Source organism: Leptidea sinapis, chromosome 19 (genome assembly GCF_905404315.1).
Source record: "Leptidea sinapis chromosome 19, ilLepSina1.1, whole genome shotgun sequence".
In the NCBI taxonomy this organism is placed as follows: domain Eukaryota; kingdom Metazoa; phylum Arthropoda; class Insecta; order Lepidoptera; family Pieridae; genus Leptidea; species Leptidea sinapis.
Window position 1 is genome coordinate 2063359 of NC_066283.1, and position 19222 is coordinate 2082580.

Sequence of the window (19222 nt, forward strand, 5' to 3'; positions counted from 1 at the left end):
AGCTGTCAATAATCTGAAGCTGTCCCAATATACCCGATAAGGCAATACAAGGTGATAAACCTTGTATTGGGACGCGTGAATTGCAATTTCCATACAAACTTCTATCGCTGGTAAGCTATACGTCCTCCCATTGACAGACAGCGTGTACGGATAAGGTGAGTTACCGTCGTTAAGTTTATTGGGACAGAAAAGTCAACGATAGTTACGATTTTTATCTCAAGTAACCCACAACCGGAGATAGACTGAATATTGGGAACGGCCGTAAGTATCTAGTATTTGAAATAGTGGCCGATTACATAACATTTAATTAGAACCAAGTACCTACTAACAAAAAACAGTTTGGTTTTTTTTCGCTAAATTATGGTGCAATAATTGTATTGTTGTGTTCCGGTCTGACGAGTACGATCGGCAACGTGAAATAGCCATCGGCATTGTCTATCACTGAAGATGCATTTGCTTTTCGCTTAGTCAAAAAGAAACTGGAATGGGTGATTTTTTTTATGTAATAGGAGGACAAACGAGCGTACGGGTCACCTGGTGTTAAGTGATCACCGCTGCCCACAATCTCTTGCAACACCAGAGGAATCACAGGAGCGTTGCCGGCCTTTAAGGAAGGAGTATGCGCTTTTTTTTTGAAGGTACCCTTGTCGTATCGTGGCGGAAACACCGCATAAGGAAGCTCATTCCACAGCTTTGTAGTACGTGGAAGAAAGCTCCTTGAAAACCGCACTGTGGAGGACCGCCACACATCCAGATGGTGAGGATGATATCCTAACTTGTGGTGATACTTTTTGAAATGCAATAAGTGATATTATATCGTATTTTTAAATACAAATATTTGAATTTGAATAGGCAACGGAAGGAGATAATAGCCCTGCCCGCGATAATATCTACTCACACTGTATAGCGACCGTCACTCTTAAATATGTAATTTGCTTGTAAGATTCCACGTTACGCTCTGTTCAAACTGAGGCGAATAACGCGCGGGACATGATTTAAGTTTTCTTTAGTGTTAATGCCGCCAATATTTGTTTATAAACAATTCGACACGTGTTTCGCCTCTACACGAGGCATCCTCAGGGCGTGCTGTCTCGCCAAAATCTGGCACGAGGCTGTATAATTATGGATTTCCGCAAAGTAACGCCTACTTCAATAATTTTTTTTGACTCTTCTTACAAGCAAATTAAATTTTTTCAGTTTCGGAATAGTAGATTTTATGTCGCTCATGTACTTTTGCGAGAAACAAATAGCCGCGCAATACCAACTCGTGCAATCTTATCGTAGTATTATTTTGATAAATATTTCTAATGTTACGAAATATGTTACGTGCTTGATAAAATGGCTTAGTCGAACTACCTATACGATGCGTTTATGATTCGATACAACATTTTTTTAACCGACTTCAAAAAGGAGGAGGTTATCAATTCGATCGGTATTTTTTTTGTTAGGCTAAAATTTATATGCTAGAATATACTTTTTTTTTTAATTAAAATTGCATAAAGAACATATTTGTTAACAATTAACACAATGTCAATCTTTGTAGGAAATACTATATAATGTTACATTGTCTCCTTTCTAACCGACGCAAAGAATTTTTTTGCTATTATGGCCGATTTAGATTATCTAAAAGAAATCTTTTATGTTTTAGATAAATAGATTGACTTGGCCATCGAACTAAACAATCTTTCTTTTTTTTTATGATAATAACTGACAAGACGAGTAGGATGTTCAGCTGATGGTAATTCATACGCCCTGCCCATTACAATGCAGTTCCGCTCAGGATTTTTGAAATACCCAATAATTCTGAGTGACACTACAATTGCGCTGGTCACCTTGAGACATAAGATGTTGGCACATTTGCCCATTAGTTTCACTAGCTACAGCGCCCTTTAGACCGAAATACAATGCTTACACATTACTGCTTCACGGCAGAAAAAGGCGCCGTTGTGGTACCCAAAATCTAGCCGGCACCCTGTGTAAGGAAGGAAAATATTATTGATGCTCCGTGCTCGTTTCCAGATCTGCGAGATCATCGGCGGTTACCTGGCCGGCAGCCTGTCGGTGATGAGTGACGCGGCCCACATGCTCAGCGACTGCGGCGGGTTCGCACTGGCTCTGCTCGCCTTCCGCTGCGCCAACCGTCCGGCAACCAGTCACATGTCCTACGGGTACCGACGCGCTGGTGAGTTACGTTTCTTATAATGAACATGGTTGAAGCGCTTCCAGTCGACTAAGAGCGCTTGCGCACTCGTCCAATCCGAATCCCTGACAACACAGTCCGAAGTAATCGTAGAACTATTTCTACGGTTGACGGAAAGAAATCGGATGACGGACGCCGGATCTAGTTCGTAAACTACCATAGAAATAGTTCTACGACTGCCCCGGAACGTGTTTTCACGGATACGGATCGGACTCTGATTGGACGAGGACGACGGATCATAGTCATAGTCTTTAAGATTATGATTATTGTATAGAAATAGCAATGACAGTATAATATTGTATATTTGATTAAAAAGAGCGCAAAAAAAAGAATGATGGAAGAGTTTCTTGCGCCGCTTCTCCTCTCTCAGAGCGCCATTTGTTTCCGAAGCGGTAGTAGTGTCTAGTATATTAGAAATAATGACATCAAAGAGAATTCTGAAGGAATCAATTTTGAGAAAATAAATGCCTTTTTTATGCCTTAATGATGTAATGTTAGAAAGGTCACATCCCATTTTCTCCTTATGTCCTGCGTACTAAGGTCGAATATGACATAATTGCCTGTTATATTAAACAACCACCGTTCACTTGTTTATTATTTCTTGTTGACTGTTTATTAATTTAATGAATTTTTTGTCATGATTCGAGAAAAGACAATAATAAATAAACAGTTGTAGAGACTGCCGATAGAAGTGAAAATTTAAAACTTTTAGTATAAAATATTCAAATTTCATAATGTTTAAAAACAACTAAATTATTAATTTCCATTAAAACACTATTTCAATTATTCATAGTACATACAGTATACACATTGATTGAACTTTTTACAAAATAGATTCAAGTTCATTTATAAGATATACAGTATACACAGCACTAATGTTGCACAATAGGTACGTCAGATGTATAACTACAGATACACTGCAGTAAGCATTTCGGTGACGCGAACTCACGAGATTTTATCCATCCAAAAAGTGTCTAGCTATATATGTTCACTTATATGTTCACTTATATGTTTTTTTATTATTTATTTATCGCGCAAGTAATGAGCCTGTCGGTGACGCGAACAGTAAGATTTTCTCCTACCATAAAGTACCCAATGCAGCTAAAGAAGTTTTCAGTTAAAAAAATCCTTTTCTTTTCATTTTACCATAAAGGTACTTGTATCCTTTTTAATTCTCCTATTCCATAAAATATAAAGTGGCTTCTGCTATGGTCGGAGGCGATTATACGGAGACCGAGGCAGAGAGAGCTGTCACGTAGGAGATACAACAATTTTGATAGTCGATTTGTTATTTTAGAAGTACTATCCCTCACTTCTGCAATTAATTAAATTAAATTTGTAACCAAAATTTATGAACGATGAGGGATAACGAACCCGCGACCTCAGGGTTTCCGTCCGAGGGCTCTTCCACTGCGCCATTCGTTCGAGTGACGTGTGGTTCGTGAATCTTGATATGTCTTGATTTCTCAGGTTCCATCTACATTCTACAGAATCTACTTGTAAAGTAGATCCTGTAGATATATGATAACCTGCTCAACCCCAAAAATTGCATATTAGGAAATTGACTTTTTTTTTAATGGAATAGGAGGACAAACGAGCGTACGGGTCACCTGGTGTTAAGTGAACACCAGAGGAGTCACAAGAGCGTTGCCGGCCTTAAATTGACTTGCCGTTGATTTGAAATGTCGGCCTTGGACGGAACCCGAGAGGTCGCGGGTTGGAGTCACAGTGAATTTTGGTTACAAATTTAATTTAATTTCGATAATATTGTAACGTGTCACGTACTCCAGAGGTCCTGGGTGCGATGGCGTCCGTGATCCTGATCTGGGCGTTGACGGGCGTTTTCGTGTACGTGGCGGCGTTGCGGCTTCATACTGGCGATTATCACATCGAGCCCGACATGATGATGGTCGTGTCTGGCTGTGGGGTGGCCTTCAACGTGCTTCTGGCGGTCGTGCTGCACGGGTGCGGCTCCGACATCGGTGAGTCATACTACTGGACAGGATGCCAGCTAGATTATGGGTACACCAACGGCGCCTATGTCTGTCGTGAAGCAGTAATGTGTAAGCATTATTGTGATTCCGTCTTAAGGGCGCCGTAGCTAGTGAAATTACTGGGCAAATGAGACTTAACATCTTTTGTCTTCGTATGAGGCTGGGCCATGCATGCATACCCTTGCATTTGGCAAGGCTTAACCTTTTGCCTAGCGATATATGTGAGTGTTTCAATGACGTTGGGGATTTTAATTATATATTCTTTGCCTGTCCTCGACATGACCGTTCTGCTCTTATTGCCTCGCTTTTGTCCATTAAAATTCCTTTTCCTACTTAAATTTCTGTCCTTTTATCTAATATAAATGTTGATGTATATAGAACTTTAGCTTGTTTAATTTTTCATAACAATAATTATAACCATTTATGTACTTACCTGTATACTAAATTTACCTGATCCTTTTCCAAATTCCGTTCCAATTCCCTTTCCAATAACACACTTCCTAACCTTTTTGCATGGCTGACGCACAAACCGTTGGTCAATAAATGGAAAAATAAACATGTTTCAAGCTGACGAGCACAATTGCCAATAATAAATTATTAAGTTATTAAACTTAAATACAAATTACCCTTTCAGATCGAGATCTGATGTGACATTAACTATGTCGTTGTTTATTTAAACCGACTTCAAAAGGGATGAGGTTCTCATTTCGACTGGGTGAACCAATTCCTTTTTGTTTGAATGCTGGTGCTTCCCGTGTGCTCCCGTTGCAATTTGGTCCCAGATCTGATAATGGCATTGATTAGAAAACCATAAAAGTCTAGAATTTTCATCAAGTAAGCGCGCGACAAATAGACGAATAACTCAATATCATGATAACCGATTTCGATTATCCTTTTTTATATTGGAAATATGTACTTAAAGGGTAGTTTGATGAGGGTTTGGTGAGAGTCTAACTATGGGATCCATGAAAAAGTAACGGAACTCTTCAATTCTCACGAGCAAATTAACGATACTCAGCCGAATCTTATATATGAATACCGGATATTTGAGTCACCTACTTTGGAAATGTAGTCTAATATGATGGAACTCCTTAACGACTTACAGTAAGGGAGCGATTTGTGGCAGAATTTCTGACTGTCATCAAATTGCAATGTTGCTTATGGTGTGCAAATTTTCAATGTTGTCCAATTACAGCCCACCACCACACGCATGGCGGCGCGTCGTGTTCGAATGCGCACGCGCACACATACAAGTCGCGCTTCCGGTTCTTCAGACGGCAGGAACAGAAGCAGGCGAACGGAAGCCTGGCCAACGGGGACTACGGGATGAAGGATCTTGCTGCGGCCGAGGCTACCGTGGTCGCCGGCGCGCCCAGGTATTATTTGCACTGTTTCACTGTAGCTAGATGTCCCGAATCAAGAGTCCGAGGCCCTTTAATTTCTCTAACAAAAATATGCAGTGTAAACTCCATGTAACGTCATTTTACGAAAGCAGGTAAATTATTGGAAAATTACTTCCTTTATAAGCTAGATGCCTAAATATCGCAAAATATGAATAAATTTTGTAAAAAAATACAACAAAATTACTGGTGCAGCAAAAGACGTCAGACAAAAATAACAGACTATACGCAATAGAGTTCAAATAGGATTATTTTTTATCTACATAACTACTAACACTAGTCTGAAATAAACTTTTTCTTTTTCTAATTCTGATTTTTCTTCTCTCCTTTGAGCGCCAACTTTCTCTATAACGCCATAAACATGCACAGTCCCTTTAGTGTCGTTATATAGAGTATAAACTGTATAATATAAGGATAATCACAAAGCATTGTGATCACCAATGATTCCATTATCATATATACTAATAAGTGGAGTGCCGTATTTTTCCGTTCGGTCATATTGCGAAAATTACTGAACCGATCGATAAAATACTCACACTATTAAAAGCAGCGTGTATCGGAGAAGGTGTATTTATGATATGTTGGTGATTACTTATGTGGAACCTATATTTTATTGACTATATATTCGCAATACAAATATTTCAGTCAATGTTGTATTTCATATGACAATTCAAAACAACATTGCTGGGTCAGCACATGTAAGTAATATTAATTTATAGTATATTCATTTTAATTATTAATAATTATATATTAATAATTATTACAGTAAAGCATTCGACTCTATAAAACACAACTCTCTCTGGAATGCTCTAAAAATACAAGGAATTAACAGCAAATATATAAATTTAATAAAAGAAATTTATAAAAACAATAGAGCAAAAATTAAATTGGAAAGATTAGGACGAGAATTTATGATCAACAAAGGTGTGAGACAAGGAGATCCGCTATCACCCAAACTATTTTCGGCTGTTTTGGAACAAATCTTTCGAAAATTAGAATGGGAGGATCAGGGAATAAACATAGATGGTCAACGCCTACATCATTTAAGATTTGCGGACGACTTAATTATTATTGCCCAAGATCCTAGAACGCTCCAAAAAATGCTACAGGATTTGACCCAAGAAAGCAAAATAGTGGGTTTGGATATTAACACTGAAAAAACCAAGATAATGACTAACAGATCACATGAACTTATAACAGTGGACCAAAATACTATCGAATATGTTGAAGAATATACGTATTTGGGCCAAATCATATCCCCCACAAACCTCATGGACAAGGAAATAGAGCAAAGAGTGGCAAGTTCTTGGAGAAGATACTGGTCTTTAAAAAATATAATGAAAACTAATGAGATCTCGCAAAAACTTAAGAGCAAAGTTTTCAATATGTGCATTACACCTTGCATGACATATGGGTGCCAAACATGGTCCTTAACAAAGAAAAATATACAAAAATTGAAAGTGTGTCAACAAAGCATTGAAAGAAGCACGTTAAAGATCAAAAGGAAAGACAAGGTACGACTAACACAAATCAAGAAGAAAACGAAATTAGAAAGGATAGACAACACTATAAAAAGATTAAAATGGCGATGGGCAGGACACACCTTGAGAAGCAATATTGATAAATGGACAAAAAATATTATAGACTGGTATCCAAGACAAGGGAAAAGAAATCAAGGAAGACAACCCATTAGATGGGAAGATGATTTTAAAAAAGTGGCTGGACCAACGTGGAGACGATCTGCTCTGGACAGATCACAATGGAAATTTCTGGAGGAGGCCTATGTCGGAAGACAAGCGAACGATGTAGAAGATTAAGAATATCACTTATATTAGATTATTACTTAGATAAGAATATTACTTAGATTATTATTACTTAGCTTAGAATATTACTTAGATAAGAATATTACTTAGTTTACAATATTATTTAGATTAGATTAGACTATATATATTGTATGAATCTTACATTGTTTGCAATAAAGGCTTATTCATTCATTCATTCATTCATATTCATTTTAAATATGTAGCTCATCAACATGGACACTTGAAACGCCGCCATTTTGTCGCGTTTGTTTGTTATGTACTATGACGTCATAGCTAACAAACAAACAACTGGAGAGGTTAAATTAGGAAAATTAGCAATGAAATCTAGATACAATTATTCTCTTTCATAAAATCTTATCAACAAAATATTCATTTAGGCATTATTCAGAAGCAATAAAAAAATTATGGCTCTTAGGTATGTCTCTCTTAAATGAAATGATTGATTGTGGGTATGTTCCGATATGCACTGCGACCACTGTACAGCCGTTCCTTTATAGTTAGTTATACTTGTTAAAAAGGCATAAAGGCATAAAAGGCATTTATTTTCTCAAAATTGATTCCTTTAGAATTCTTTTTGATGTCATTTCTTATACTACTAGATACTACTACCGCTTCGGAAACAAATGGCGCTCTGAGAGAGAAGAAGCGGCGCAAGAAACTCTCCCAGCATTCTTTTTTTTTGCGCTCTTTTCAATAAAAATATACAATATTGTACAGTTGCTATAAAATAATCACAATCTAGTCCCAGGCTGTCCGATCATTTAGATATTCAGCAGTGGAGTAATAGGATTTACGACAGAGCCATTTTTTTATAAAACATTTAAATTTATTAATAGACAATGCCTGAACAGTGGCTGGGACTTTATTGTAGAAGTGTATACATTTACCCTTAAAGCTATTATGTATCTTATGAAGCCTACTAGAATTAGTTACAAGCAATCCCTTATTTCTAGTGTTATAATAATGAAAATCACTATTAAGAGCAAAAAGGTGACGATTTTTGTGAACATATATTAAATTTTCATAAATGTACTGACAATAAACAGTCATAATATTTATTTCTTTAAATTTTTCTTTGAGAGACTGTCTATAACCAAGCTGATATATAGCACGAACAGCTCTCTTTTGCAGAGCAAACACTATATCAATGTCAGCAGCATGACCCCATAGTAATATACCGTACGTCATGATGCTGTGAAAATAACTAAAGTACACTAATCTAGCGGTCGCAACATTCGTGTACTCTCTAATCTTTCTAACTGCATATGCCGCAGAGCTGAGTCTATCTGCTAGATGGGTAATATGTGGACCCCACTGAAGCTTTTTATCTAACGTGATACCCAGGAAGACCGTAGTGTCCACAAGTTCCAATCTCTGGTCATTTATAAGACTACTGTTTAAAACGGAACGCAATCCCGTATACTGTCAACCGCATTTTGCCAAATGAGTGTATTAAAGTTTTCTAGTTCATTAAAAAAAAACTGTTGTTGGAGTACTGTCAAACTAAAAATATTAGGCGTAAAAGTCAGGCGCTCGAGTGGTTTTGACTGATCACGTGATCAAAGTACTGCGAGAACCTTACCTCGAAAACGCCAGTGCTCACAGTAGAATATGGCGCCGATTTATGACGTCATATATTGCCCTAGATTACTGCAGCCGTATACTGGCAGTCTATAACGGAAAGAATTTTTCTACAGTGATAGCACTGTGCAGTGCACGCAGTGCATATCAGAACATACCCTGTATGTATGTTTTTGTGACTCAGGAACATAAACCTCCGAGCTGCCCTTATCCACGTGATCGGAGACCTCATTCAGAGCTGCGGGGTGCTTCTGGCTGCAATACTCATCAAGTTTTATGTAAGCTACCTACCACTCAATATTATATTAGTACTTCCTGCTAAATCCTGATTCCTTTTATTTGAATTATAGTTAAATTTACATGGGGATGGTATCTTTGTCACTGATTGCTTTGATTTGAAATTTCTTTATTATCATAATTATTACAGTTATATGTTTCCAGTGTACATTAAAACCTAGAAATACAAGTAATAACAGTAGAAACACGTTTTTTAACAGATATCGTCGGTCTTACAATAGTTATTTATGCAACTGTTGTGTAATAAGGGGTATTAAAACACGAATGTTTGTTTATCACACGGGTGTTTTAATACCTAATTATCAACAGTTGCATACAAGACTTTATCTACACCCATAATGTGAATCCTCTAAAAGATTCTGAAACTTAGCTTACTGCTAACATTAAAATAGCCAGTCCTAGTAGTAACCTCCATCGTAAAATCCATTACCATACTGATTATAAACAAATAAACCAAGTTTTAATGAAAGAACTATTTATTTTAATAATAGTATACATTTTGTATAGTGCAATTATTAAAATATCTGGCGGTGTGCTGTCAAAACTTGAATCACTCATTTTTTGTAAACAAAACAATAAAAATATCTAAAAAAAAAACGGCTAATCTAATAACCTACTCTTTTTTACGGCGCGCGACGTTCTCGTAGTGTGGAGCGCACGTAAACGTAAATGTTCTTTTTTTGAAATTCATACAGATACCAATAAGAATGAGGCTGTCTGTTGTAACTCTTTGCGCATGAAGGTATCGAAAAAAACATAGGAGTGTTGTTATGAAATTCAGTACAACATTACAACATCGTTTAGTTGATGTAATGGTTATTAGGACATTGGGTGTTTTAATGTTGGCAATAAGCTAACTGTTTCAGAATCTTTAATAGAGGATTTAAAGCATGGGTGTAGATAAAAACTTTTTACAGGAATTTAGAATCACAAATACTTAATTTATGTATACTTCATTAGTATAAATAACAAACAGGTAACTTAAATAATTATATGTATGCTTCAGTACCTAAGCAGCATTAGATTTTCTACAATATAGATAGATATAAAAGGGTTTTACGTGACGGCATATATTTTACGGTTCAGTAGAACAAACCATCCTAGGGATCACTAGAATATGTTACGTATCGACCGACGCCCAATCTTTCTTGCCAAGACCAGAGGTATCACAGGAATGTTATCACCGTGTTTAGCGAGTGTGAGATTTTTTTTTAATGTGGCATCGATCAAAAAATCTCTATGAAAACCACTTGACATTTACCAATGGGAGGCTCCATTGCACAGGATGCCAGCTAGATTATGGGTAACGCAACGGCGCCTATTTCTGCCGTCGTGAAGCAGTAATGTGTAAACCTTACTGTGTTTCGGTCTGAAGGGCGCCGTAGCTAGTGAAATTACGGCAGGGCGTATCAATTACCATCAGCTGAACGTCTGGCTCGTCTCGTCCCTTATTATATATAAAAAAAATGAGCTTCCTTGGACAGTGTTTCGAGGACGATTCGACATTCGACATGGGTACCTTCAAAAAACACGAACACCTTTCTAAACGGCCGGCAACACTCCTGTGATTCCTCTGTGTGTGGGCGGCGGTGATCACTTAACAGCAGGTGACCCGAACGCTCGTTTGTCTCCATAAAAAAAAACACATTCAGACGCTGAGGATAGATACAAGTCGGTCGCGGAAGACCTCGTAGAATGAATGTAGAGGAAGCGCGTGAGGTTTGTAAGGATAGAAGCAAGTGGAATTTTATTGTCTCTGCCTACCCCGACGGGAACAAGGCGTGAGTGTATGTATATATGCTGAGGATAGTATTTGACATAGACATATTTTATTTCACATCATCATCATCACACAATTTAATTATAAAGTAAAACATAACATTATCGCTTAAAGTAAAATAATATTTGTGAATACAATTATATAATTAACAATACAATTAAGAATTATGTGGAAATGGACACCGCTCAGCGTAGGTATGCTGTAGCAAATGCTACAGCGCTGGTTTTCAGCGTAGCCCATTACGAGACAAACTCGCGCTGTGGTTTAGAAACGTTTGAAAAATTTTAAATACATACAGCATAACACATACTTACTTAAAACTGAAATTCTTTTTACTTTGATGAGTTATATAAATAAATTGGTGCCGTTTCAGCCGCAAGCGAAGGTGATAGATCCAATCTGCACGTTCGTCTTCAGTGTGCTCGTGTTGATGACGTCAGCGCGCGTCGTGAGGGACGCTCTAGCCATGCTCATGCAGGCCGTTCCTGATAACTTCAGGTGATTGCTGCAACTACTCACGGCCGGCCGGCCGGCTAGATAGAGACCTTCTACTGTCAGTAATTAGCTGTCTCCCTCGTGAGATGCCAGTTGGAATACGCTTCCACCGCTTGGAACCCACAGTATGCCTGTCACGTAGGTATGATTGAGGGAATCCAGCGTAAGTTTCTTAAGTGCATCTATAAAAGATTTGGTTTCTCGGCTAATAGTTTAACTTCCTTAGAATTAAGACGAGAAAATAAGGATCAATTTTTTTTTATATAAATTAGTTGGGTTGATAGATAGCCCTTATTTATTGAATAAAATCATATATATAGCACGAAAACCTTTAAAGCGAAATTGTCGGCAGCAGTACAAATTTCATCTTCCACGAGTTAATAATAACTACTGCAGAAATAAATTTCTCCAAAGGTCATGCGATAGGTATAACAATAAATACCAACAAATTGATATTTTCTTTCAAAAGTACGGGAGGTTTGTATCTGAGATCAGGAAATGTGTCTAACTCGTTCCCTGATTGCAGCTGCAACCCATACCTTTATCTATAACTTTAGTGTTGTATGCGAGCCTAGTTGTACCCGATCGAGTAATTAGTCTAGCAATTATGAATCTACACGTTTGTGAAAACTTTGCTGGCTTATTGTATTTTTCTAAATTAAGGCTAAAACTATGTATAATATATAGCTGTTAAAAACTAAAACTATGTAAAAAAAAATCTGAAGCTGTCCCAATATAACCTATAAGTCTTTCTTATCGCCTTATATTGGGACGCGTGAATTTCATACAAACTTCTATCGCTGGTAAGCTATTACGTCCAGCGTGTACGGATAAGGTGAGTTACCGTTGATAAGTTTATTGGGACAGAAAAGTCAACGATAGTTACGATTTTTATCTCAATTAGGCCACAACCGGAGATAGAGTGAATATTGGCAACGGCTGGTAGTAATATATTTTCCCTTCATAGAGCATTGGTTTTTTTAAATCAAAATAAGGGACGAAACGAGCCGGACGTTCAGCTGATGCTAATTGATACGTCCTGCCACAATGCAGTGCCGCTCAGGATTCTTGAAAGACCCAAAAATTCTGAGCGGTACTACAACTGCGCTCGTCACATTTCTCATCGTCAAGTCTCATTTGACAAGTAATTTCACTAGATATGGCGCCCTTTAGACTGAAACAGTAATTCTTACACATTACTACTTCACCGAAAAATAGGCACCGTTGTGAAACCCATAATCTAGCCGGCATCCTGTGCAAAGGAGCCTCCCACTGGTAATAGCAGTAAAGAGCAAAGGCTAAGATTCTCCAAACTCCATTTCAATTATAACCTATATCACTCATACAGTACACTGAAATACAATCTTTAGCTTTACATCAAGGCATGTTTAAATGATTTGTTAATATATAAATTTGAAAACAAAATTTTATGAACGATTGTTTTCAAATTTTTATTTGTGTATTAATCCTAGAAGTGAGGGTTATCACTTTAAAAACATAACATATTGTTTAGATTTACAACAGCGACATCTCAAGTCAATATCCTAATATATGTAAATATTGGGGTTGGGCAGGATATCAACGATCGCTCCACAACCTGAGAGTTGAACAAAGCATACAAGATTTTATGACGATCCGTCACTCAAACGGTTGGCTCAGTTGGAAGAGCACTCGCATGGAACGCGAGAGGTCGTGCGTTCGAGTACCGCATCGTTCATAAAATATTGTTTTCAAATTATATTTATGTTTAAATGAATCAAGTGTATGTGTTTGTTTGTGTGGGCAGGTATCGGGAGTGTGTGGGTGCTTTGTCCACGGTGAGTGGCGTGAGGCATGTCCACTCGGCGCACGCGTGGGCTCTGTCCACGCATCACGTGGTGTTGACCGCTCACATCGCTATAGGTATAGTACACACCGCTATTTTAAAATTGGAAGTTATTACAGAAAAACATTCCAAACCTCAATCATGTCGAAATTGAGTTAAGAACACAAACTGGTCACGTGATTCATATTAACGGACTGACGAAAAATGGCAGCCCTACTGTCACTCTGTAAATGACTTCATAGCCCAACCCACATCTATGGAATACACTAATATGTATTAAACTTTAAACACGAATTTCTTAAAATGTGATTTTTGTGGCTAAGAACGTTTTTCAGGAACTACGTCCAATTATCATACATAGAACTGGTTTATCAGTTACCATTACTAAACAAATTTAAAAAAAAAAAACAATCTGACTACTTTTATTTCTTGCCTTTTATTACACAATACATATCTACGTATTGCAGATACACACTCACACAAAAGAATAAAGTATTCACAATTTACAATTCTATTTCTAAATCTCAATGACCGGTCTAATTTTCTAGCCCCGCCTACCTACATAATATTATGTTGTTAGCCTGTAAATTTTTTTAATGGAAAAGGAGGACAAAGTACCGTACAGGTCAACTGGTGTTAAGTGATCACTGTCGCTCACATTCTCTTGCAACACCAGAGGAATCACAGGAGCGTTGCGGCCTTTGAGGAAGGTGCTTGTGAACGCGGTTTTTTTGAAGGTACCCATGTCGTATCGTCCTGGAAACACCGTTCAAGGAAGCTCATTCCACAGCTTTGTAGTACGTGGGGGAAAGCTCTTTGAAAACCGCACTGTGGAGGACCGCCACACATCCAGATGGTGGGGATGATATCCTAACTTGTGGCGTGTCGTGCGAGGTTGAATTCGGCGGCAGGAAATAGGTTAAATAGCTCTTCGGAACACTCCTTGTGATAAATGCGGTAGAAGACACACAATGAAGCGACGTCTCTACGCAACGCCGAGTGATCCAGCCGTTCACAGAGCACTTCGTCCCCGACAATTTGAGCTGCTCTACGTTGCACGCGGTCAAATGGACCGAGCTGATACTGGGGTGCGCAAGACCAGAGTTGACAGCAATACTCCATGAGTGGCCGGACCTGAGCTTTGTACATCGCTAGAATGTGGGCCTCTGTATTTCTTACAAGGAATACAATTGTTACTCTGTGTTGTTTATGCAGACGAGTTATCCGAGTGGGAGACGGTCCTGTCCCGCTGCCAGTCGGTCGCGCGGCAATACGGCGCCGCAGACGCGTGCCTGCAGGTGGAGCGGTACCGCGGGGAAATGGCCTCCTGCCGGGACTGCGGCACACTGGCCGCGCCCTGACACCTGCGCACCCTCTGCGACAGGTGATCACCTGTGCCGCACGGTGAGTGTTCAAACATGCGATCTTGCAGCTCACCCACCTGATCACCACCGCGCTTATCCTCTTGCAACACCAGAGATCTCTGGTTTAATTATAAAAGACTGTAGCAGGAATCGGATATTACAGCTCTTCGAAACATTCCTAGTCATATAAATGTGTTAGAAGACTCACAATGAACATATATTTAATTGATGCTAAAATATTGTTACGGGCGAATCTTGGTGAGAATCATGGCATGATAGTGGGCATGGTAGATCATTTCACAACAACTTTACCTGTTGCTTGTCAGTGAAACAAAAAAATAATTGGATAGATCACATCTCATCAAATATAATAGCTTGGCTGCTTAACCGATTCCAAAAAAGGAGGAGGTTCTCAATTCGTCAATAATAATAATGATGATAATAAGCCCGCTCCGCTTTAGTTTTAATATATTGTTTTATGAAGCTGTCCCAAATTTCAAGATTTTATTTTTGAAGTTATACTTCTTTAGGCGCGTTATGAAAAAATGATGAGAGTAAAATTTTAAGATGCGCGCTCATCACTGTAACATAAAAGTAACAGGTTGAAGTTGATTCTTTAAAAATTCTGACTTTTACGTCATTCGTTATTATTGTTGGTTTTTCGTCCATTATTAGGACAGGCAAAGGGTTCAAGCCCATACAGCCGTATTCATTATTTAATAATAAATTGTCAAAGTCATCTTTGCAAGATGTGTACAAAATTGTTTCTAAAAACGTAGAATAGCACGAGGAATAAATTATTTTAATTATTTTTGCTTCGTTAAGTCAAAGAAGTATAACTTCTTGCGTGCATAAGTACACACACACTTTTTAAATTATGAAATTTAATTCATAATAGCCTTTGTTTTGGTTATGCCATAAAGGACCATCACAATATGTCTAATTATTTAAAGGGATTCAGCCACAGGTTCACTTCTTTAGATCGAGTATTGAGACATGTTGCTCTAATGCGATCATATCTGAGAGGAACTGCATTAGGTATTCTGTGGCCTCCGGGCAGAAACTGCAAAGGTTGGGTTAACTATTCTATTATTGGTTAGCTGATCATTTAAACTTTTAAATAGTATTTTGTAGTAAAGTTTCAATTCCTTAATATTTTTAATTACAGATTAGAAAATAATTTTAATCGAGGGCAAAGTTCGCGCCGCAACAGAGTGTCAAACCATGAAACAAAAATGTGATAAGTGATAATATGAAGTGTATTTTATTAAAGTATTATTTAAAGTAATTATTGTTAAAATGTTGTCTAGCTGTTGTATTCGTCTATCTAATAGAGATATTGTACTTGTGCATTGTAGAACATATTTTAGAAAGAAAATTGGTCATATTTTATAAAATCGATATTAATTTTTAATGAAGGAAAGTATTTTAAAAAAGATTCAATGTTAGGTCTATCTGTTATCTTTCTCTATCTTTCAAAATACGACGCCTAGTTTTTTATATTTCTCTATGACGTGCCAATAACTGTTCTTACTGAAGTATTTTTAGTAGTGAATTTTAAAAGAAACTGAACTGAAATACCTCTACACAGTGTTGAGTTTTCGTGGTGTAAACATAATATTATGACTTCCGTGTTTATTTTAAAGAATATGAATATATATTTCAACGAAATCTCACAATTTCTATTTTCATCTTATTCCATTTATTATTGCATTTGAAAAAATCAGAATGTCAATAGCAAGCAATTGTGTAGAGTTGATTAGTGTATGTATTGCAATTAGTATGAAATATTTTTCGTACAAAACTTCAAAGGTGTCTAAAGGTGATCTCATGTTTGCTCACTATTTAAATTAGCACAAAAATAATATTGTAAATGAATTTATAAAATTGCCAAATGTAGCTGCTATGTATATTTTGTTCAATGAGTACTTAGATGTAGTTGTCTAGACAAGTTGTGCCAAATATTAGAAGGCTTCGTTGTATATTTTGACAAATTATTAATGAACTATTGTGAGTGTGTCTTAGATCTCGCTATTTGATATTATTAACACAAAAATTTACTACCTTACATGTTGTTTAACCAAAAACTTTAACTATTATTTTCTCGTTTTAAAATAGAATATTTAAAAGCCAAAACTATAAAGTTTTTAATTAATTAAGTACTTCATTTATAATGTATTATTAGCCTATTATAGTATCTTTGTATATATATAATATATCAGTATTTCTTATTTCATCATTGTTATAGTTTAGTTCAAGTAAAATCTTACGACTGTATCAAATAGCGACATCTAGCGACACAAGTAAGAAATTAAATATAAGAACATTGCTGTTGACTGTTGTATAAATATTGAAATTTAGATGTTAAGTAATATAATAGTACAATAATAATTATTATATATATAGATATTTATTTTGTAATCACGCATTGAATAACATTAGGCTGGTACTATTTTTTTGTGTAGAGTAACAATCATTTTGTATAAAAACTCGGTAAATACGTAATCAGTTTACAGTAAGATGGCTCGTGTATCGTATTTATTATTATAGCATAGGTTATATCTTTTCAGTGTTAAGTGCCGCCATTTTGTTAACCAGTGTCATTAATCACCATAGAGTATATTACACTGTGTTACTCAGTATTATATTGAATGTGATAGATCAATGATATTATTTTATGAATTCAATATATGCTCAGAAAACAACTGAAAAACGCATAAGGTTGGCTCGAGTAAAAAAATTAAGAAAAAAAATAGGCCGTGTAATTACGTTCGAAATACGTCCCACTTACAACACTTTCAATGCGCTTATTATAATCTATTTTTTTACGTATTGAGTATCATTATGTAGCATCCAAAGAACTCCCAATTTGTCTATGATAATTTTAAATGTTTGTTTGCTCAAATTAAATGTAAATGTTATTTAGTTAGATAAATGCTCGACATAGACCCTTTGTTAAAAATTCTATCTAGCTCCCATATGTGACAAAAATTCTTTATTTTAGTATTTGTAGATAATATATGACTGTGAAGAATTTAGATTGAACATAAACTATATTAGTATTAATTTAAATATGCAGAATTGATAAAAATACATTTGACTTTTACATTTATTCGTCAGTACACGAGAAGTAGGAAGCGATCAATGACAATGTTAATAATGGAAGTGATTGTTCGTACCTATACCAAATAGATCGAATCAGAAATGAGGAGATCCGTCGGAGAACCAAAGTCACCGACATAGCCTAGGTGGTTGCGAAACTGAAGTGAAGCTCGACGGACAGATGGCCGTTGGGGCAGTAAAGTCCTCGAATGGCGACCACGTACCGGAAGACGTAGTGTTGGTAGGACCCCCACTAAGATGGACCGGCGATCTGATCAAGATCGCCGGAATAAGTTGGATGAGGGCAGCGTAGGATCGATTGTCATATCGATCTTGGGGGGAGGCCTTTGTCCAGCAGTGGACGTCTTCCGGCTGATGATGATGATACCACACAGAACACCAATGCGCCTCTTAATAACACATGGTATCCGGCCACGTACGTACGGAGTACGGCCGGACTATCGGACGGTTCGGTAGGCGCCTCGCACCAATTTTTCCGGCGTCCTACTCGGTACCGTCCGGATGGACAATGAGACATACCATCGAATATGGCCCGCTACCAGACCGCATCCGTCTGTACGTGGTAGATGCTCAATGTGTTGTAGTATTTTACTTTAATATAATTTGAAAACCAACGATTGCTGTCCAGATAACAATTTTAAAGCCAATTATAATCCAAAGGTGCCGAGGTCAAGTTCAAAATAAAAGTTGGTTTCATTGACAAATATTTTTTATTAATCCAAACTTGCCATACTGGACTGGACAAAATGTCAAATGTGTTTAGACAATGATATGAGTCTATAAAGTTGCTTTAAAGTTATTTCGAACATTTATAGGGTAATTGTCGAAACAAATCTATATTGCTCTTGGCTTATTTATAAAAGCTAATATATAGATATAGAGCTACATAAATTATTGAAGCTGAATTGGAAAATATTTTGCTAATTCATGTGAAAAGTCTCAGTCTTCGAGAAATACAATCTCATGTTGACCAGTTGTATGATCTAATACTATTTAATAGTTTTAATACCTACGTATAATTTCTTACAAAGCCAATGTTTTATTATCGTAAACAAATTGTAGATTAAATGTTTCATAATTACAATTATTATTGTATAACTTTAATTGTAGTTTGATAAACATTAAAAAATTGTAAGAAATTATTGATATGGAAGAACCAGTATTCGCTACCAAATGCAACCAAAAATTTTATTCTATTTTGTTATGAATTATTTAATTTAAATTGTTTAAATATTAAATTTGACGTTATTAAATGTATTTCGCCGTCCTTGTAATATGTTGTAATCGTTGTATAGTATGTTGTAATCAAGGATAATAAATAAATGATTTAAAAATAAAAC

General features: G+C 36.7%; 1 protein-coding gene across 2 annotated transcripts in view; it reads left to right on the plus strand.

The window, feature by feature from the left end:
* LOC126969924 (zinc transporter 2-like) overlaps positions 1-19221 on the plus strand; it is a 42682-nt gene extending 23461 nt beyond the window's left edge. For both annotated transcript variants that reach the window (XM_050815559.1, XM_050815560.1), the window contains exons 3-10: positions 2020-2182; positions 3991-4182; positions 5390-5570; positions 9183-9276; positions 11449-11573; positions 13357-13472; positions 14611-14799; positions 15928-19221. In XM_050815559.1, coding sequence (XP_050671516.1) covers positions 2020-2182; positions 3991-4182; positions 5390-5570; positions 9183-9276; positions 11449-11573; positions 13357-13472; positions 14611-14756 — 1017 coding nt within the window. In that variant the 3' untranslated portion in view covers positions 14757-14799; positions 15928-19221. The remainder of the gene's footprint in view (positions 1-2019; positions 2183-3990; positions 4183-5389; positions 5571-9182; positions 9277-11448; positions 11574-13356; positions 13473-14610; positions 14800-15927) is intronic.
* Position 19222: the final 1 nt, after the last annotated feature.